The 19,146-nt window shown below is 42.8% G+C and overlaps 1 protein-coding gene across 1 annotated transcript in view; it reads left to right on the top strand.

Annotated features, from left to right (window-relative positions):
- LOC126199671 (uncharacterized) overlaps positions 1–19,146 on the top strand; it is a 181,766-nt gene that overhangs the window by 56,543 nt on the left and 106,077 nt on the right. Inside the window, exons 6-7 of the mRNA XM_049936598.1 lie at positions 1,234–1,401; positions 13,774–13,911. Coding sequence (XP_049792555.1) covers positions 1,234–1,401; positions 13,774–13,911 — 306 coding nt within the window. The remainder of the gene's footprint in view (positions 1–1,233; positions 1,402–13,773; positions 13,912–19,146) is intronic.

Here is a 19,146-nt window from a genome sequence, read left to right as displayed (position 1 = left end):
AAATGTGGTGCTACAGAAGAACGCTGAAGATTAGATGGGTAGATCACATAACTAATGAGGTGGTATTGAGCAGAATTGGGGAGGAGTTTGTGGCACAACTTGACCAGAAGAAGGGATCGGTTGGTAGGACATGTTCTGAGGCATCAAGGGATCACCAATTTAGTTCTGGAGGGCAGCGTGGAGGGTAAAAATCGTAGAGGGAGACCAAGAGATGAATACACTAAGCCAGGGCTTCCCACCCTTATCAGCCGGTGGACCCCTTCTTCAGTCCAAAATACATGGCGGACCCCTAGTCAGTCAAGAGCACAGTAACTTTAAATTTCAGAGCGAAACCCTTGCGGACTGAAAGCTTCTTAGTGTAAGTTCCATGTTCCCAATGAACCCCCCTGCCCCCCCTCGCCCCTCGAAGTAATCGACATATGAAATAGGTAGTGCACTGACAAAGCAAGTTTAACATTTAATGATGCCTGGGGCCGCATGCGTGCCAGCGAATGCTGTGACTGGTCGACAAAGCTCGCTCCGCGCATGCGTAAAAGGTTTCAGCGCATCTACCGCCGTGAGCCAGTGCACAAATGACCCCCGTATTGTTGCGAAACAGGCTTTCACAGAAGCCACATTCTCCGGCACTAAACTGTGTATGCGTTCTCACTTAGGAAACGCAAAGGCTGCTTGGTAATACGACCTGAAGTAAAAGTACACATTTTTTTCACACGAAAAAAAAAAGTGATGAATTTGGTTTTCACATTTTTATTCAATAATTTTACACGATTTAGTGAAGGGTGGCCGCGGACCCCCTAGAAAGAGCCGGCGGACCGCTAAGGGGTCCGCGGACCACACGTTGGGAAGCCCTGCACTAAGCAGATTCAGAAGGATGTCGGTTGCAGTAGGTACTGGGAGATGAAGAAGCTTGCACAGGATAGAGTAGCATGGAGAGCTGCATCAAACCAGCCTCAGGAATGAAGACCACAACAACAACAACAACCTTATATTTTGCCCCAAGCTACGCTCCAGTTACTTGCGAAAACCCCATCAAAATTCGTCTGGTCGCTTTGGAGATTAGCGTGTTAAAATAGAGAGGCACGACAATTTTACAGTTTCATAATTAGTGAACAATGTAACTCTTACGCCCTCTGTCGAGTTCAGTGCAAGATCCGTGTTTAAGCGTTTGGCCACTGTGGGTGTACACCGTCAGATGAGCTGACAGCCAGTCGTGGTGTGCTTGTGTGTTTGCAGAAGCTGGCAGGCGGCAAGCGCAGCGGCTCGAGCAGCCGGCCCTGGTTCCTGGACTCGTGGAGTTCGTGCACCAAAGAGTCGCCGGCGGGCACGGGCCAGCGCTGCTGCGAGGAGTGTGGGCAGCCGGACTGTGCGGGGGCGAACAACGACGCCGCGGAGGACATCCAGGTGAGCCAACGTCTGGACCTCGAAAGCTTTACTGCTGTGAGGACGGTGGCTGGCCAGATAGAGTGTAGGCTGGCAATGACGCCGCAGTGGACATCCAAGTGAGGCAACGTCTGGAAGCTGAGAGCACAGTGGCACACTTGTACTGCTGTGAAGGGTGTGAGCAACCAGACTGCATGCAGGCTGGCGATGACACAGCAGTGAACATACAGTTGTTGATAATTCTTCCGGGTTATAAGGCCGTGGTCCATGGGATACTTCTATTCCTAACGTTTCGTCCAATACTACATTGGACATCCTCAGAGGTATGGCTGGTCCTGTTGAGTCCTGCCGACTGACGAGTCGGGCGTCGGAGTGCGGCCTAAATACCGAGGAAAGTGGGCGTGGTCCAGCTTGCACATAGTAGCAGAGAGAAAACTAGTCAAAGATAAAATGTAACCATCGATAATAGTCCGTCATAGATAAAAATCACTTATCGATTCTGTAACGCCACTGTCCATATCTCCCTTAATTTCAAGGCATCTTCTTTTCTATTAAAATTATCTTCATGTTTATAAATTTCAGTAGCCTCCCTATACAGTCGTGGATAATAGCTCGTGGTAGCACTTAAAACTGTAGTTTCAGAAAACTTAACTACATGGTCACCGGACTGAAGTGCATGTTCCGCAACGGCCAATTTATGTATTTTACCCAGTCGCCAAAGACCTTCATGCTCGTTTACCCTCGTATTCACCTTTCTTTTCGTAGTACCAATATAGACCTTGCCAAAGATACACGGAATTTTATACACACCGCTAGATGATAATGGTGGCCTTCTATCTTTAACAGAACGAAGTACTTGTCCTATTTTTCTGGTAGGTTTGAATACCGGTTTCACTTTATGTTTCAGCAAAATTTTGCCGATTCCATCTGTAACCTTACTAATGAAAGGTAAAGACACCGTGTTCGTCCATTGTTGTGTACCATCCTTGTCCTTTGGCCTGCTGTAATTAGGTCTTAAAACTCTATTAATTTCTTTGTTTGAGTACTCATTCTTCTCGAAGGCCTGTTTCAGATGATTCAGTTCCGTATCCAGATGTTCCGGCGTACAAATCCGTTTTGCTCTGTCCACTAAACTTTTGATTGCACCTCTTTTTTGCTGTGGGTGATAATTGGAGTTCTTATGTAAGTATCTATCAGTATGTGTGCACTTTCGAAACACTTTATGTTTTAGATTGCCATCGGTCTGTCTCATGACTAACACATCGAGAAACGAAATAGCCTGGTCTTTTTCCACTTCAATGGTAAACTGAATTTTAGGGTTTATGCTATTAAGATAATCAAAAAATTCGTCTAAGGCTTTTTTACCGCGTGTCCAAACCACGATTGTGTCGTCTACATAACGATCTTCCCCCCATGAACCATGGACCTTGCCGTTGGTGGGGAGGCTTGCGTGCCTCAGCGATACAGATAGCCGTACCGTAGGTACAACCACAACGGAGGGGTATCTGTTGAGAGGCCAGACAAACGTGTGGTTCCTGAAGAGGGGCAGCAGCCTTTTCAGTAGTTGCAAGGGCAACAGTCTGGATGATTGACTGATCTGGCCTTGTAACAATAACCAAAACGGCCTTGCTGTGCTGGTACTGCGAACGGCTGAAAGCAAGGGGAAACTACATCCGTAATTTTTCCCGAGGGCATACAGCTTTACTGTATGATTAAATGATGATGGAGTCCTATTGGGTAAAATATTCCGGAGGTAAAATAGTCCCCCATTCGGATCTCCGGGCGGGGACTACTCAAGAGGATGTCGTTATCAGGAGAAAGAAAACTGGCGTTCTACGGATCGGAGCGTGGAATGTCAGATCCCATAATCGGGCAGGTAGGTTAGAAAATTTAAAAAGGGAAATGGATAAGTTAAAGTTAGATATAGTGGGAATTAGTGAAGTTCGGTGGCAGGAGGAACAAGACTTCTGGTCAGGTGACCACAGGGTTATAAACACAAAGTCAAATAGGGGTAATGCAGGAGTAGGTTTAATAATGAATAGGAAAATAGGAACGCGGGTAAGCTACTACAAACAGCTTAGTGAACGCATTATTGTGGCCAAGATAGATACGAAGCCCACACATACTACAGTAGTACAAGTTTACATGCCAACTAGCTCTGCAGATGACGAAGAAATTGAAGAAATGTATGATGAAATAAAAGAAATTATTCAGATAGTGAAGGGAGACGAAAATTTAATAGTCATGGGTGACTGGAATTCGAGTGTAGGAAAAGGGAGAGAAGGAAACGTTGTAGGTGAATATGGATTGGGGCTAAGAAATGAAAGAGGAAGCCGCCTGGTAGAATTTTGCACAGAGCACAACTTAATCATAGCTAACACTTGGTTTAAGAATCATGATAGAAGGTTGCATACATGGAAGAACCCTGGAGATACTAAAAGGTATCAGATAGATTATATAATGGTAAGACAGAGATTTAGGAACCAGGTTTTAAATTGTAAGACATTTCCAGGGGCAGATGTGGACTCTGACCACAATCTATTGGTTATGACCTGTAGATTAAAACTGAAGAAACTGCAAAAAGGTGGGAATTTAAGGAGATGGGACCTGGATAAACTGAAAGAACCAAAGGTTGTACAGAGTTTCAGGGAGAGCATAAGGGAACAATTGACAGGAATGGGGGAAAGAAATACTGTAGAAGAAGAATGGGTAGCTTTGAGGGATGAAGTAGTGAAGGCAGCAGAGGATCAAGTAGGTAAAAAGACGAGGGCTAGTAGAAATCCTGGGGTAACAGAAGAAATATTGAATTTAATTGATGAAAGGAGAAAATATATAAATGCAGTAAATGAAGCAGGCAAAAAGGAATACAAACGTCTCAAAAATGAGATCGACAGGAAATGCAAAACGGCTAAGCAGGGATGGCTAGAGGACAAATGTAAGGATGTAGAGGCTTGTCTCACTAGGGGTAAGATAGATACTGCCTACAGAAAAATTAAAGAGACCTTTGGAGAGAAGAGAACGACTTGTTTGAATATCAAGAGCTCAGATGGCAACCCAGTTCTAAGCAAAGAAGGGAAGGCAGAAAGGTGGTCTATACAAGGGCGATGTACTTGAGGATAATATTATGGAAATGGAAGAGGATGTAGATGAAGATGAAATGGGAGATACGATACTGCGTGAAGAGTTTGACAGAGCACTGAAAGACCTGAGTCGAAACAAGGCCTCCGGAGTAGACAACATTCCATTGGAACTACTGACGGCCTTGGGAGAGCCAGTCCTGACAAAACTCTACCATCTGGTGAGCAAGATGTATGAAACAGGCGAAATACCCTCAGTCTTCAAGAAGAATATAATAATTCCAATCCCAAAGAAAGTAGGTGTTGACAGATGTGAGAATTACCGAACACTCAGTTTAATAAGCCACAGCTGCAAAATACTAACACAAATTCTTTACAGACGAATGGAAAAACTTGTAGAATCCGACCTCGGGGAAGATCAGTTTGGATTCCGTAGAAATACTGGAACACGTGAGGCAATACTGACCTTACGACTTATCTTAGAAGAAAGATTAAGGAAAGGCAAACCTACGTTTCTAGCATTTGTAGACTTGGAGAAAGCTTTTGACAATGTTGATTGGAATACTCTCTTTCAAATTCTGAAGGTGACAGGGGTAAAATACAGGGAGCGAAAGGCTATTTACAATTTGTACAGAAACCAGATGGCAGTTATAAGAGTCGAGGGACATGAAAGGGAAGCAGTGGTTGGGAAGGGAGTAAGACAGGGTTGTAGCCTCTCCCCGATGTTATTCAATCTGTATATTGAGCAAGCAGTAAAGGGAACAACAGAAAAATTCGGAGTAGGTATTAAAATCCATGGAGAAGAAATAAAAACTTTGAGGTTCGCCGATGACATTGTAATTCTGTCAGAGACAGCAAAGGACTTGGAAGAGCAGTTGAACGGAATGAATGGTGTCTTGAAGGGAGGATATAAGATGAACATCAACAAAAGCAACACGAGGATAATGGAATGTAGTCGAATTAAGTCGGGTGATGTTGAGGGTATTAGATTAGGAAATGAGACACTTAAAGTAGTAAAGGAGTTTTGCTTATTGGGGAGCAAAATAACTGATGATGGTCGAAGTAGAGAGGATATAAAATGTAGACTGGCAATGGCAAGGAAAGCGTTTCTGAAGAAGAGAAATTTGTTAACATCGAGTATAGATTTAAGTGTCAGGAAGTCATTTCTGAAAGTATTTGTATGGAGTGTAGCCATGTATGGAAGTGAAACATGGACGGTAAATAGTTTGGACAAGAAGAGAATAGAAGCTTTCGAAATGTGGTGCTACAGAAGAATGCTGAAGATTAGATGGGTAGATCACATAACTAATGAGGAGGTACTGTATAGGATTGGGGAGAAGAGGAGTTTGTGGCACAACTTGACCAGAAGAAGGGATCGGTTGGTATGACATGTTCTGAGGCATCAAGGGATCACCAATTTAGTATTGGAGGGCAGCGTGGAGGGTAAAAATCGTAGGGGGAGACCAAGAGATGAATACACGAAGCAGATTCAGAAGGATGTAGGTTGCAGTAGGTACTGGGAGATGAAGAAGCTTGCACAGGATAGAGTAGCATGGTGAGCTGCATCAAACCAGTCTCAGGAATGAAGACCACAACAACAACAACATAACTATACCAACAACATGATTTCTTATTTGCTTTATTCAACGCTAATTGTTCAAATACGAGGGTAAAGGAGCATAAAAGTCTTTGCCGACTGGGTAAAATAGATAAATCGGCCTTTGCGGAACATGCACTTCCGTCCGGTGACCATGTAGTTCAATTTTCTGAAACTACAGTTTTAAGTGCTACCATGAACTATTATCCACGACTGCATAAGGAGGCTATTGAAAGTCATAAACACGAAGATAATTTTAATAGAAAAGAAGATGCCTTGAAATTAATCGAGATATGGACAGTCTGCTTCCCTTTCATACCCCTCGACTCTTATAACTGCCATCTGGTTTCTGTACAAATTCTAAATAGCCTTTCGCTCCCTGTATTTTACCCTTGGCACCTTCAGAATTTGAAAGAGAGTATTCCAGTCAACATTGTCAAAAGCTTTCTCTAAGTCTACAAATGCTAGAAACGTAGGTTTGCCTTTCCTTAATCTTTTTTCTAAGATAAGTCGTAGGGTCAATATTGCCTCACGTGTTCCAACACTTCTACGGAACCCAAACTGATCTTCCCCGAGGTCGGCGTCTACCAGTTTTTCCACGGCCTTAAAACCCGGAAGAATGATCAACAACAGTACCATCTAGTCGTGAAAGCCTTCATTGTATGATTAGAGAACATACAGGTGAGGTAAAATCTGAACGCTAAAAACACTACAGCACACCGCACTTGCAACGATCCTGTGGCTGCACGAAAAGCGTTATTCAAAATGGTGGCATTGCTGTCAGGGTTCCTCCGAGTCGTAATCCGTAGATAACGGTGATGCACAGCAGAAGTAGCCATAGGGCGGCCTGAGTGAGGCGTGTCATCGACAGTTCCTGTATTTCTGTATCTCCTCCATGTCCGAAAAACATCGCTTTGGTTCACTCCCAGACACCTGGACACTTCCCTTGTCGAGAGCCCTTCGTGGCACAAAGTAACAATGCGGACGCTATCGAACCGCGGTATTGACCCTCTAGGAATGGTAAACTACAGACAACACGAGCCGTGTACCTCCTTCCTGGTGGAAAGACTGGAACTATCGGCTGTCGGACCCCGTCCGTCTAAAAGGTGCTGCTAATGCATGGTTGTTTACATCTTTGGGCGGGTTTAGTGACATCACTGAACAGTCAATGGGACTGTGTCTGTGATACAATATCCACAGTCAACGTCTGTCTTCAGGAGTTCTGGGAATCGGGGTGATGCAAAACTTTTTTTGATGTGTGTAGTATTCAGCTTGTAAAATCATGAGTTACCGCAGATGACATCGACATTTGACAATGTGTTCAGAAGGTGTCACGCTGCTGTTCATGCAGACAGACGTCATTTCTATCATTTGAAGTAACTAAAAGTAAGCTTAATTTAGTAGCATTGCATGTTTATGTCCTACTCAGGGTAGAAGCTGTAGAATTACCGGTACTATGCTGTCCATGTTTACTGGATGGCGTATCTAAAGTTCGTAGCAGCTTCTACTATGTTAATACACTGTTCATCGATGGCATTGATTTTCTTCTTCTCCGTCGACTGGAGTATGGAAGAATAGAGCAGTCTATATTACATGGGGCAGTCAAATGAAAACGAGACAAATGGGAAAAAATCAAGTGAACTGTTTATTATTTCGAAAGTAATCGCCGTAACTTAATAGATTTATCCCACTGTGAGACAAGACGATCAGTGCCTTCATGGAAAAATGTTTGCGATTGCCTACGGAAACATAATTGTACCCAGGCGTGCATCTCTTCGTCCGCAACAAATTGTAGGCTACGACGTCTTTCTTCATGGATCGAAAAATATGGAAACAGCATGGGAGAGATCCTGGCTGTATGGAATATGTGTAAAGGCTTCCCAGCGAAACTTCTACAGCGTGCTCGGAACAACGTTGGCAACATGTGGCCGGTCATACTGCTAGAGAACGATGCCGTCCTCAACAGTCCTGGTCGTTTGAAGTTGATGGCGCGTTTCAGTTTTAGAAAAGTATCCACTTACCACAGTGCGTTAATTGTAGCGATCTCTCCTCATGCGATTTCCATATTTTTTTGGTTGCCCGAAGAAAAACATCCGTGGCCGTTGATTTGCTTCGGACGAAGAGGTGAACGCCCAGGTACAATCATAGTTCCGTAGGCAACCACAAACGTTTTTTCATGAAGGCATCGATCATTTTGTCTCACAGTGGGACAAGTGTATTAACAGCTGTAGCGATTACTTTTGAAATAATAAACTTTTTGTGTACTTTTTTTCATCTACCTCGTTTCGCTCTGATTGCCCCTTGTATTTCACGTACATGTCAACTCTTTCTGCTGACGCTGCAACGTTACACTATGTTTTGTCACTTGCCGTGCGGTGTCTTTCTCATAATTCTGTGATCTGTGAAACATACTTGTGTCCGGTGCTGAAAACAGTTCAGTATCGACGAACAGTCACAAGATACACGGAACTGGCACCATTACAACACCAAAAAATGTACAGTATTCTTCGCCTCACTTTACTTGCGCGTATATCACAGGCCAAACTATTTTAAAATGAACAATTCAGTTAATATCTTCGCTACTTGCCGAGGCTCTAAGTCGATCTCATTACGTCCACAATCTTAAGGTTGCTTTGAAGCAAAATTTGTGCATCTTTGTGGGTGATCAGCTTCACAATACAGTCCCCAATTATTATTAAGACATGGCATTCTTTTTTACGATTAGTACGACTTCTTCTGAATTTTGGGTTTCTATATTGGGGACTTCTTAAATATGGTTATATTCCTGTCGTTAGCTGCTCAGAAGCTGATACTACTGCATGCGTTACGATCAACGATTGCTTCTCTTAGTGTACATTTCAACGAGGACTCCCGGGGCGAAATTTGTGCACATCAGTCCCTGGTAGGTGCTGGTGTTTATTTTTTTTTTTACATTTTTATTGATGTATTTTGTAAGTTTGCGACCAGAGATTACTTACACCCAACTACACAACATTTCGTATGACTAGCAGAACATGACAATAGTGGGGGAAAACATTTGTCATGGACCCACAATATAAAAAAATACAAATGAGTATAGAACATGCATTCAAGTTTTGTGTTACGAGGACTAGATCATTAGTAAACTGTAATCAAGGCACGCCCGGTTATCCGTGCGGTCTAACGCACGGCTTTCCGGATTGGGAAGGAACGCCTGGTCTCCGGTACGAATCCACCAGGCGGACTTGGGTCGAGGTCCGGTGAGCCGGCCAGTCTGTGGATGGTTCCCATTATTCCGCCTCAGTTACACTATGTCGGCGATTGCTGCACAAACAAGTTCTTCACGTATGCGTACACCACCATTACTCTATTACTCTAACATGCAAACATCGGGGTTTCACTCGTCTGGTGTGAGACGTTCCCTGGGGATGGGGGGGGGGGGGTCCACCAGGGGCCAAAATGCACAATAACCCTGAAAGAGTGGTTCGGTGTGGGGCGGTGGAAGGGTGAAGTGGACTGCGGTAGTCGTCGTGGTGTTGTGGACCACTGCGGCTGGGCCGGGAACGGAGCCTCTCCGTCGTTTCTAGGCCCCCGGTTAACGTACAATACAACATAAAGTGTAATCAATGGCAAATTTAAAAACAGCCTTTTAAATAAGTATTGGACAACATACACCATAAAATAAAAGATCATAGCATTATTTATAATGTACAAAATTGCAATAATACAACACCGCAATTTAGAATTTTGCAAAATATTATTGTAGCCTCTCCCCGATGATATTCAATCTGTATATTGAGCAAGCAGTGAGGGAAACAAAAGAAAAATTTGGAGAAGAAATAAAAACTTTGAGGTTCGCCGATGACATTGTAATTCTGTCGGAGACAGCAAAGGACTTGGAAGAGCATTTGAACGGATTGGATAGCGTCTTGAAAGGAGGATATAAGATGAACATCAACAAAATCAAAACGAGGATAATGGAATGTAGTCGAATTAAGTCGGGAGATGCTGAGGGTATTAGATTAGGAAATGAGACACTTAAAGTAGTAAAGGAGTTTTGCTATTTGGGGAGCAAAATAACTGATGATGGTCGAAGTAGAGAGGATATAAAATGTAGACTGGCAATAGCAAGGAAAGCGTTTCTGAAGAAGAGAAATTTGTTAACATCGAGTATAGATTTAAGTGTCAGGACGTCATTTCTGAAAGTATTTGTATGGAGTGTAGCCATGTATGGAAGTGAAACATGGACGATAAATAGTTTGGACATGAAGAGAATAGAAGCTTTCGAAATGTGGTGCTACAGAAGAATGCTGAAGATTAGATGGGTAGATCACATAACTAATGAGGAGGTATTGAATAGAATGGGGGATAAGAGGAGTTTGTGGCACAACTTGACTAGAAGAAGGGATCGATTGGTAGGACATGTTCTGAGGCATAAAGGGATCACCAATTTAGCATTGAAGGGCAGCGTGGGGGGTAAAAGTCGTAAAGGGAGACCAAGAGATGAATACACCAAGCAGATTCAGAATGTTGTAGGTTGCAGTAGGTACTGGGAGATGAAGAAGCTTGCACAGGATAGAGGAGCATGGAGAGCTGCATCAAACCAGTCTCAGGACTGAAGACCACAACAACAACAACAACAACAACATTATTTACAATGACGTGCGATAAGTGACATACATAAATATTCGGTGAAAAACATTCAGTAGCCAATATCACAGAAATTCGTCTTTATTTTTGCAATTGGTTTAAACAGATGTAACTGTCGTCTTCTGGTCTTCAAATATGACAGTTACATCTGTTAAAAATAATGACGAACTTATACAATCGGTTTCAACAGTCTTAGCTGTCATCTTCAGGTCTTTTTCTTTTTTGTAGTAAAACATGTTAATTTTACGCTGACTTCATCCACTTGACATCTCTTGCGTGAGGTCAGCGTAAAATGAAGATGCTTTATTACAAAAAAATCGTTAAGACCTGAAGATGACGGCTAAAACTGTTGAAGCCGATTGTCTCGAATAATAAAACATTTTGTGTGATTTTGGCTTCTGAATCGTTTTAAACAATTGAGATTATATGTGAATAATTGACGAATGACTGTGTCGGTTGAGGAAGCAAGCCTGCCATAAAGGCTTTCAGATGTGGGTCAGATCTCCTCTGGAATAGCGTTTATTTGTAAGTGGTTGTGAATCTTTGTGTTCCTAATGAATGATGGAGCCGTTAATATGATGCGCAATACTTTATTCAGAAGAACCTGAAGTTTGCAGAGACGTGTAGATGCGCCATGTCACCATATGCTGGTCATATTACTGATTTGTAAAGTAGGAAACTGTTTTTCCTGTTCCTATTCTGTTAAAGAATGTATACAGGGTGGTCCATTGATCGTGACCGGGCCAAATATCTCACGAAATAAGCGTCAAACGAACGAAATTTGTCTAGCTTGAAGGGGGGAAACCAGATGGCGCTATGGTTGGCCCGCTAGATGGTGCTGCCATAGGTCAAAAGGATATCAACTGCGTTTTTTTTTTTTTTTTAATAGGAACCCCCATCTTTTCCGTGTGTGTGTGTGTGTGTGTGTGTGTGTGTGTGTGTGTGTGTGTGTTTGGGGCTTGCGACCGCTCAACGTCGAGGTTATCAGAGCCCTTAAAGAATGTAAGCCGCGCGGAGTGGCCGAGCGGTTTGAGGCGCCGTGTCACGGATGGCGCGGCCCCTCCCGCCGGAGGTTGGAGTCCTCCCTCGGACATGCGTATGTGTGTTTTTCTTAGCGTAAGTTAGTTCAAGTAGTGTTGAAGTCTAGGGACCGATGACTTTAACAGTTTGGTCCCATAGAAATTAACATACTTTTGAACAAAGAATGTAAGGCAGCTAACACGATGTGTGCTTCGTTGGCAACGTCCGTTTTACGTTTCTTAAAAGCAAGACGTTTATCGAGGTGTGAACTCCCAGGTAGTTGGCGGAGTCCGTACAAGGAATACCTTCGCTGAACAATAGGAGTGGGGTATGTAAGTCTCTTCTTTTTCTTGCATACAACGTAGTTTGACTTTTGCCACTTTTATTTTGACCCAGAACGTCTTAAACTGTTTTTCACACTGTACTAGAGCCCGCTGGAGTTTTTTTTGAAAGTTCGGTAAGTTGATGTCAGTGTATTGTATTATCATCAGCAAAGGAATCTACACTACTGGCCATTAAAATTGCTACACCACAAAGACGACGTGCTACAGACGCGAAATGTAAACGGCAGGAAGAAGATGCTGTGATATGCAAATTATTAGCTTTTCAGAGCATTCACACAAGGTTGGCGCCGGTGGCGAAACCTACAACGTGCTGACATGAGGAATGTTTCCAAGCGATTTCTCATACACAAACAGCAGTTGACCGGCGTTGCGCGGTGAAACGTTGTTGTGATGCCTCGTGTAAGGAGGAGAAATGCGTACCATCACGTTTCCGACTTTGATAAAGGTCGGATTGTAGCCTATCGCGATTGCGGTTTATCGTATCGCGACATTGCTGCTCGCGTTGGTCGAGATCCAATGACTGTTAGCAGAATGTGGAATCGGTGGGTTCAGGAGGGTAATGCGGAACGCCGTGCTGGATCCGAAAGGGCAGTCGAGATGAAAGGCATCCACATGGCTGTAACTGATAGTGCAGCCACGTCTCGATCTCTGAGTCAAGAGATGGGGACGTTTGCAAGACAACAACTATCTGCACGAACAATTCGACGACGTTTTCAGCAGCATGGACTATCAGCTCGGAGACCATGGCTGCGGTTACCTTTGACGCTGCATCACAGACAGGAGTGCCTGCGATGGTGTACTCAACGACGAACCTGGGTGCACGAATGACAAAACGTCATTTTTTCGGATGAATCCAGGTACTGTTTACAGCATCATGATGGTCGCATCCGTGTTTGGTGAACGCACATTGGAAGCGTGTATTCGCCATCGCCATACTGGCGTATCACCCGGCGTCATGGTATGGGGCACCACTGGTTACACGTCTCCGTCACCTCTTGTACGCATTGACGGCATTTTGAACACTGGACATTACATTTCAGATGTGTTACGACCCGTGGCTCTACCGTTCATTCGATCCCTGCGAAACCCTACATTTCAGCATGATAACCTACGACCGCATGTTGCAGGTCCTGTACGGGCATTTCTGGATACAGAAAATGTTCGACTGCTGCCCTAGCCATCACATTCTCGATCTCTCACCAACTGAAAAAGTCTGGTCAATGGTGGTCGAGCAACTGGCTCGTCACAGTACGCCAGTCACTGCTCTTGATGAACTGTAGTATCGTGTTGAAGCTGCATTGGCAGCTGTACCTGTACACGCCATCCAAGCTCTGACTCAATGCCCAGGCGTATCAAGGCCGTTATTACGGCCAGAGGTGGTTGTTCTGGGTACTGATTTCTCAGGATCTATGCACCAAAATTGCGTGAAAATGTAATCACATGTCAGTTCTAGTATAATATATTTGTCCAATGAATACCCGTTTATCATCTGAATGCAAGTTTAATGGCCAGTAGTGTATGTTGCCCAGATGCAAGTTTGGGATATGTTAAACAGTGTCGGCCTCCAAAGGGAAATTTGTGATAAGTGACGGCGTGTAGCGAGGCTCTGTGAGCTGGGATTGAGTGCGGTGTGGTGTGCGGGCAGGATCTGCCCATCGAGCTGCGGCGCCTGGAGGAGGATGGCAGCGGCAGCGGCAGCGGGGGCGGAGGCGGGAACGGCTTGCAGCCGGAGGTGGCGCCCCAGCGGCGGCAGACGCTGGCCTGCGCGCGCCGCCCCCACCTCGCGGCCTCCGGAGCCCTCGCCCACCTATCGCCGCCCCCGCAGCTCAACTACAAGTCCAAGAGCCTCAGCGACATCCTCACCGTAAGTACCGTACCGGCACCAAGCGGTTCTCTCCGTCCTCGGCTCTCGACGCCACAGTCACAGATTTAGAGCTCTGTTCCGAGGAAGGTCACAGTTTCTTTGTATCATCATCATCATCATCATCATCATCATCGTTTTCCAACTCCAGTTTCCAGGTGTGGTGTACAAGCGCTCGCCACCTCCTGTCTTCACACATCTTCTGTTCCAGGACAGCTTCCCATTTGTGTCCTTTCTCCTCCACATCTCATCTTACAGTCTCTATCCAGCGTTTTCTTGGTCTTCCCTGTGGTCTCCTTCCTACGAGACTGAAGTTGAGTACCTTTTGGCAGGTCGTTGACTGTTCATTCTCATTATGTGCCCATAAGACTAAAGCCTGAATTTCTTTATGACAACGGTAACAGGAACCTATGTCTGTGTGACTCCCAAAACATAATTTGCCGGCACCTCCACTTTTATCACCCACAGGTACCTGGACTTTAAATAATAATGATAAAAAATATAGTTGTGGACGGTTTATCGATAGAACTGGTGATGAAGGCCATGATGGCCTTAAAAAACGAAAAATCAAAGATATCTTTGAAAAAATACAGAATTTATCCAGAGACCCACTTAGCATTTGTTGACCTAGAAAAAGCCTTTCATAAAATAGAGAAAAACTTTGAAGCATAATGAAGAGAAAAGGTTACTCACTGCATTTAATAAACACCTTAAGAAGCCTACACAAAACACAACAATCACATTAAATATAAATGGAGAGGTGACAGAACGTTTAATCAATAAGAGCGGGTCACACAGGCTTCTTAATATACTTGGTGTCCCTCCTAAGAGTCATCAGGCGCATTTTCTCCTATGTTTCAGCAGATATTTGTAATTTTGTTTTTGCAATGTGTAGCTGAAGTCACCCGCACTAATAAAGTTCACTACGCCTTTCACGCAACGCCCAGTGCGTGCCAGAGTTAGACTTAGTAGAAGGTAATGGAGATCATTTTTCCTTCAACTATCGACTAGTGAATATCTCTGTTAATCTCACACTCAGATAGCTTGTTAATAACAAACCTCATGACAATAAATGTACTGTGAGTACGTGGTTAATATTCCCAGTCAGTTAAAGAAATGCCTCAAAGTTGTATGCATGTGAATCCAATACATAATTTCAATTACTTTTTTGATCTCATGTATAGTTTTCGCCTGGTTGAGGAATTATCCCAGAATATTATCCCGGCAGAAATCAGTGAATGAAAATATGAAAATTGATTGGCGACTCCATGTTGTCTTGTGCACTACGACCAGATAACAGGTATACTTGAAAAAAGAGACAGCATTGGTCGTATATTTTTTAATATTGCAAAATCGATTTTCTGTCACTGAGTGACCATCTTCAGTGCTAGAAGTTAAAATTTTTTTCACATTACGATCAGAGAGTACAACATAGAAAATCACAATTACATCTGCATATGAACATAACACTTGTTAGAAACAAACCTATATTGTATAACTTAAATTGGGATGCACTGTTGTCACTAAGCTTACGGCAATCACATAGACTGAGGTCGCTGTTTACCTGCACTTGTTCAGCAGACCTCGGTGTGACGGGGCTTGACACGCCCTCTACGTGACATGTGTCACGTGAAGACATAGTATTATTGGTTTTGCGAATTATTAACACTAAATAACTCTTGTACTTTTGTGAATGGTGTAGTAATTCAAATTTAAAATGTACGTACAACACATAGCAGACGCCGGAGAATATCTAAAATACATTGGCATATTGTTTTTTATAAACTATAAAACATAAAATAGATCGATGATAAGTTGTTAGAGTGCAGAACATATAAAAAGCAAAAGAAAATGGAAAACATACATTTGACATTTACAGAAAATCAACATTCACAGATATCATCTTAGATTATCGTTCACAACACCCAGACCAACACAAAAAAGCGTTTTTCCACTTTGCATTTCATCGAATGTTCCGATTACCATTATCTAAGGAAAACCATGAGAAAGAGTTAAACATAGTTAAACAAATTGCAAGAAATAATAATTACCCGTTGAAATATGTCATGAACATTTATGAGATGACATCCAAAAAATATAGTAAAGACAATTTAAGGCGGAATGAGACAAGCGAAACTAAAAATCAAAAATTTATCACATTGCCTTTCTATGGTCCCATTAGCAATAAAATTGCCAGTGTATTCAAGAAGAGAAATATTAATGTAGGTTTCTCGACGGCGAACAAACTGGGCGTGCTTTTAAGGAATAACGTTCATGAACGCAAAGGCTTACATGAATCAGGTGTTTACAAACTTATGTGTGCCACGTGTAATGCAGGTTACATAGGGCAAACAGGACGAAAATTAGAAACAAGGTTCCGTGAGCACGTTGCACTTGAGAGGAAAGATATTGCTGAAAAATCGAATTTCGCAGCCCATCTGGTAGCAACTGGTCATACAACTCCAGATTTGACATCGCAATTGAAATTGTTGCACAAGGGTAAAAAAGGTCGCCTTCTCGACCTTATGGAAGAGATGGAGATCTTTTGTCATAATAAAGCTCCAGATATCACGCTGCTTAACGATCAAACGATATCGAAAAGCACACATTTTTGGGAATGCTTCTCCGATTTACTATGAAATAAAGTCAACTTGTGGTCATTTATCACAATTTGCAATTCATAGTCAGCTGCTTGTTATCCCTTATATACAACGCCTCAGTCATAGTCGCTACGAGAACACGTATAATGGCCGCTATTTCAACTACCTCAACACATTGACACACATGTTTTCAGTTTGTTTTAATAACATTACTAATTTCGGTTTTTTAAAAGATGCTTCTTTCTTTTTTGTTCTGTAATTTACAGAACTTATGGACGCCTACTGAACATAATTTTACGACAGTCGACATCTCGTAGGCGTTGACACAAAGTAATACAAACCGGTTATCACTTTACGTAATTATTTTTAATGTATGTTAACAATTCTTTTGCTATTTGAATAAGTGCTGGATATCGTGCATAGTCTATGTTTTATTTCTCTAAAGTACGATGTACATTTTGGTATAAGTGACACTATTACTTGTCCTTCCTCATGATGGTTTCTCGATGATTGATGTATACTACTTCCAGAATGAGATTTTCACTCTGCAGCGGAGTGTGCGCTGATATGAAACTTCCTGGCAGATTAAAACTGTGTGCCCGACCGAGACTCGAACTCGGGACCTTTGCCTTTCGCGGGCAAGTGCTCTACCAACTGAGCTACCGAAGCACGACTCACGCCCGGTACTCACAGCTTTACTTCTGCCAGTACCTCGTCTCCTACCTTCCAAACTTTACAGAAGCTCTCCTGCGAACCATGCAGAACTAGCACTCCCGAAAGAAAGGATATTGCGGAGACATGGCTTAGCCACAGCCTGGGGGATGTTTCCAGAATGAGATTTTCACTCTGCAGCGGAGTGTGCGCTGATATGAAACTTCCTGGCAGATTAAAACTGTGTGCCCGACCGAGACTCGAACTCGGGACCTTTGCCTTTCGCGGGCAAGTGCTCTACCAACTGAGCTACCGAAGCACGACTCACGCCCGGTACTCACAGCTTTACTTCTGCCAGTACCTCGTCTCCTACCTTCCAAACTTTACAGAAGCTCTCCTGCGAACCATGCAGAACTAGCACTCCCGAAAGAAAGGATATTGCGGAGACATGGCTTAGCCACAGCCTGGGGGATGTTTCCAGAATGAGATTTTCACTCTGCAGCGGAGTGTGCGCTGATATGAAACTTCCAGGCTGTGGCTAAGCCATGTCTCCGCAATATCCTTTCTTTCGGGAGTGCTAGTTCTGCATGGTTCGCAGGAGAGCTTCTGTAAAGTTTGGAAGGTAGGAGACGAGGTACTGGCAGAAGTAAAGCTGTGAGTACCGGGCGTGAGTCGTGCTTCGGTAGCTCAGTTGGTAGAGCACTTGCCCGCGAAAGGCAAAGGTCCCGAGTTCGAGTCTCGGTCGGGCACACAGTTTTAATCTGCCAGGAAGTTTCGATGTATACTACTTGTTCGCACCTTACATTTGCACGGCATTTTAATTATTAAGTAACGGCAGTTTCGTACTGTGATTATTTTTTATATATTTGACTCCTTGGTATTAACGTTATTATTTTTATATATTGACTCCTTGATATTAACGTTTATTACATAAATTACGAACGTTGTACTTTTGACTTCCCACGCCAGATGGTGGGTGTTACGTTTTTAAGAAAGACCTGTGTTGCGCCTCTTTTTATGTTGTTCATTTATTATTCTTTGGCATTATCTTTTGCTTTTTATATGTTCTGCTCTCTAACAACTTATCATCGATCTATTTTATGTTTTATAGTTTATAAAAAACAATATGCCAATGTATTTTAGATATTCCCCTGCGTCTGCTATGTGTTGTACGTACATTTTAAATTTGAATTACTACACCATTCACAAAAGTACAAGAGTTATTTAGTGTTAATAATTCGCAAAACCAATAATACTATGTCTTCACGTGACACATGTCATATAGAGGGCGTGTCAAGCCCCGTCACAACGAGGTCTGCTGAACAAGTGCAGGTAAACAGCGACCTCAGTCTATGTGATTGCCGTAAGCTTAGTGACAACAGTGCATCCCAATTTAAGTTATACAATATAGGTTTGTTTCTAACAAGTGTTATGTTCATATGCAGATGTAATTGTGATTTTCTATGTTGTACTCTCTGATCGTAATGTGAAAAAATTTTTAACTTCTAGCACTGAAGATGGTCACTCAGTGACAGAAAATCGATTTTGCAATAGTAAAAAATATACGACCAATGCTGTCTCTTTTTTCAAAAATATGAAAAGTATGTTAAGCTGCTAATTTTTATATCCAAAAAGTTCGCAGTTGTTCTCTGACAAAAGCAGACAAACCAGAACGTTTTATCAAGTCTCCTTTATGTTTTTTTTTTTTTTAGATTAAGTTTTCATCAATATGCACACCTAAGAATTTGTAACTTTCTACGTTATTTATTATTTATTGTTGAAGTAGGAGGCTAATAGGAGGTTACAAATCTTTGGCACTCGAAATCTGGACGAGCTGCGTTTTTCTTCAAGATTTATTTCACAAAAACAATGTTTACGATTTTCTCTCTTGATGCTTCTTTGTGTGGTATTAGGGGAAGGTAGGGAAAACTGACCAAGATGGTGAAAGTGGCCTTTGCATATTTTTTACCTTGAACAGTGCTGCTGC

This window comes from Schistocerca nitens, chromosome 8 (assembly GCF_023898315.1).
Source record: "Schistocerca nitens isolate TAMUIC-IGC-003100 chromosome 8, iqSchNite1.1, whole genome shotgun sequence".
In the NCBI taxonomy this organism is placed as follows: Eukaryota; Metazoa; Arthropoda; class Insecta; order Orthoptera; family Acrididae; genus Schistocerca; species Schistocerca nitens.
The sequence above is the reverse complement of the archived record's forward strand: the minus strand, read 5'-3'. Positions and strand labels throughout refer to the sequence as shown.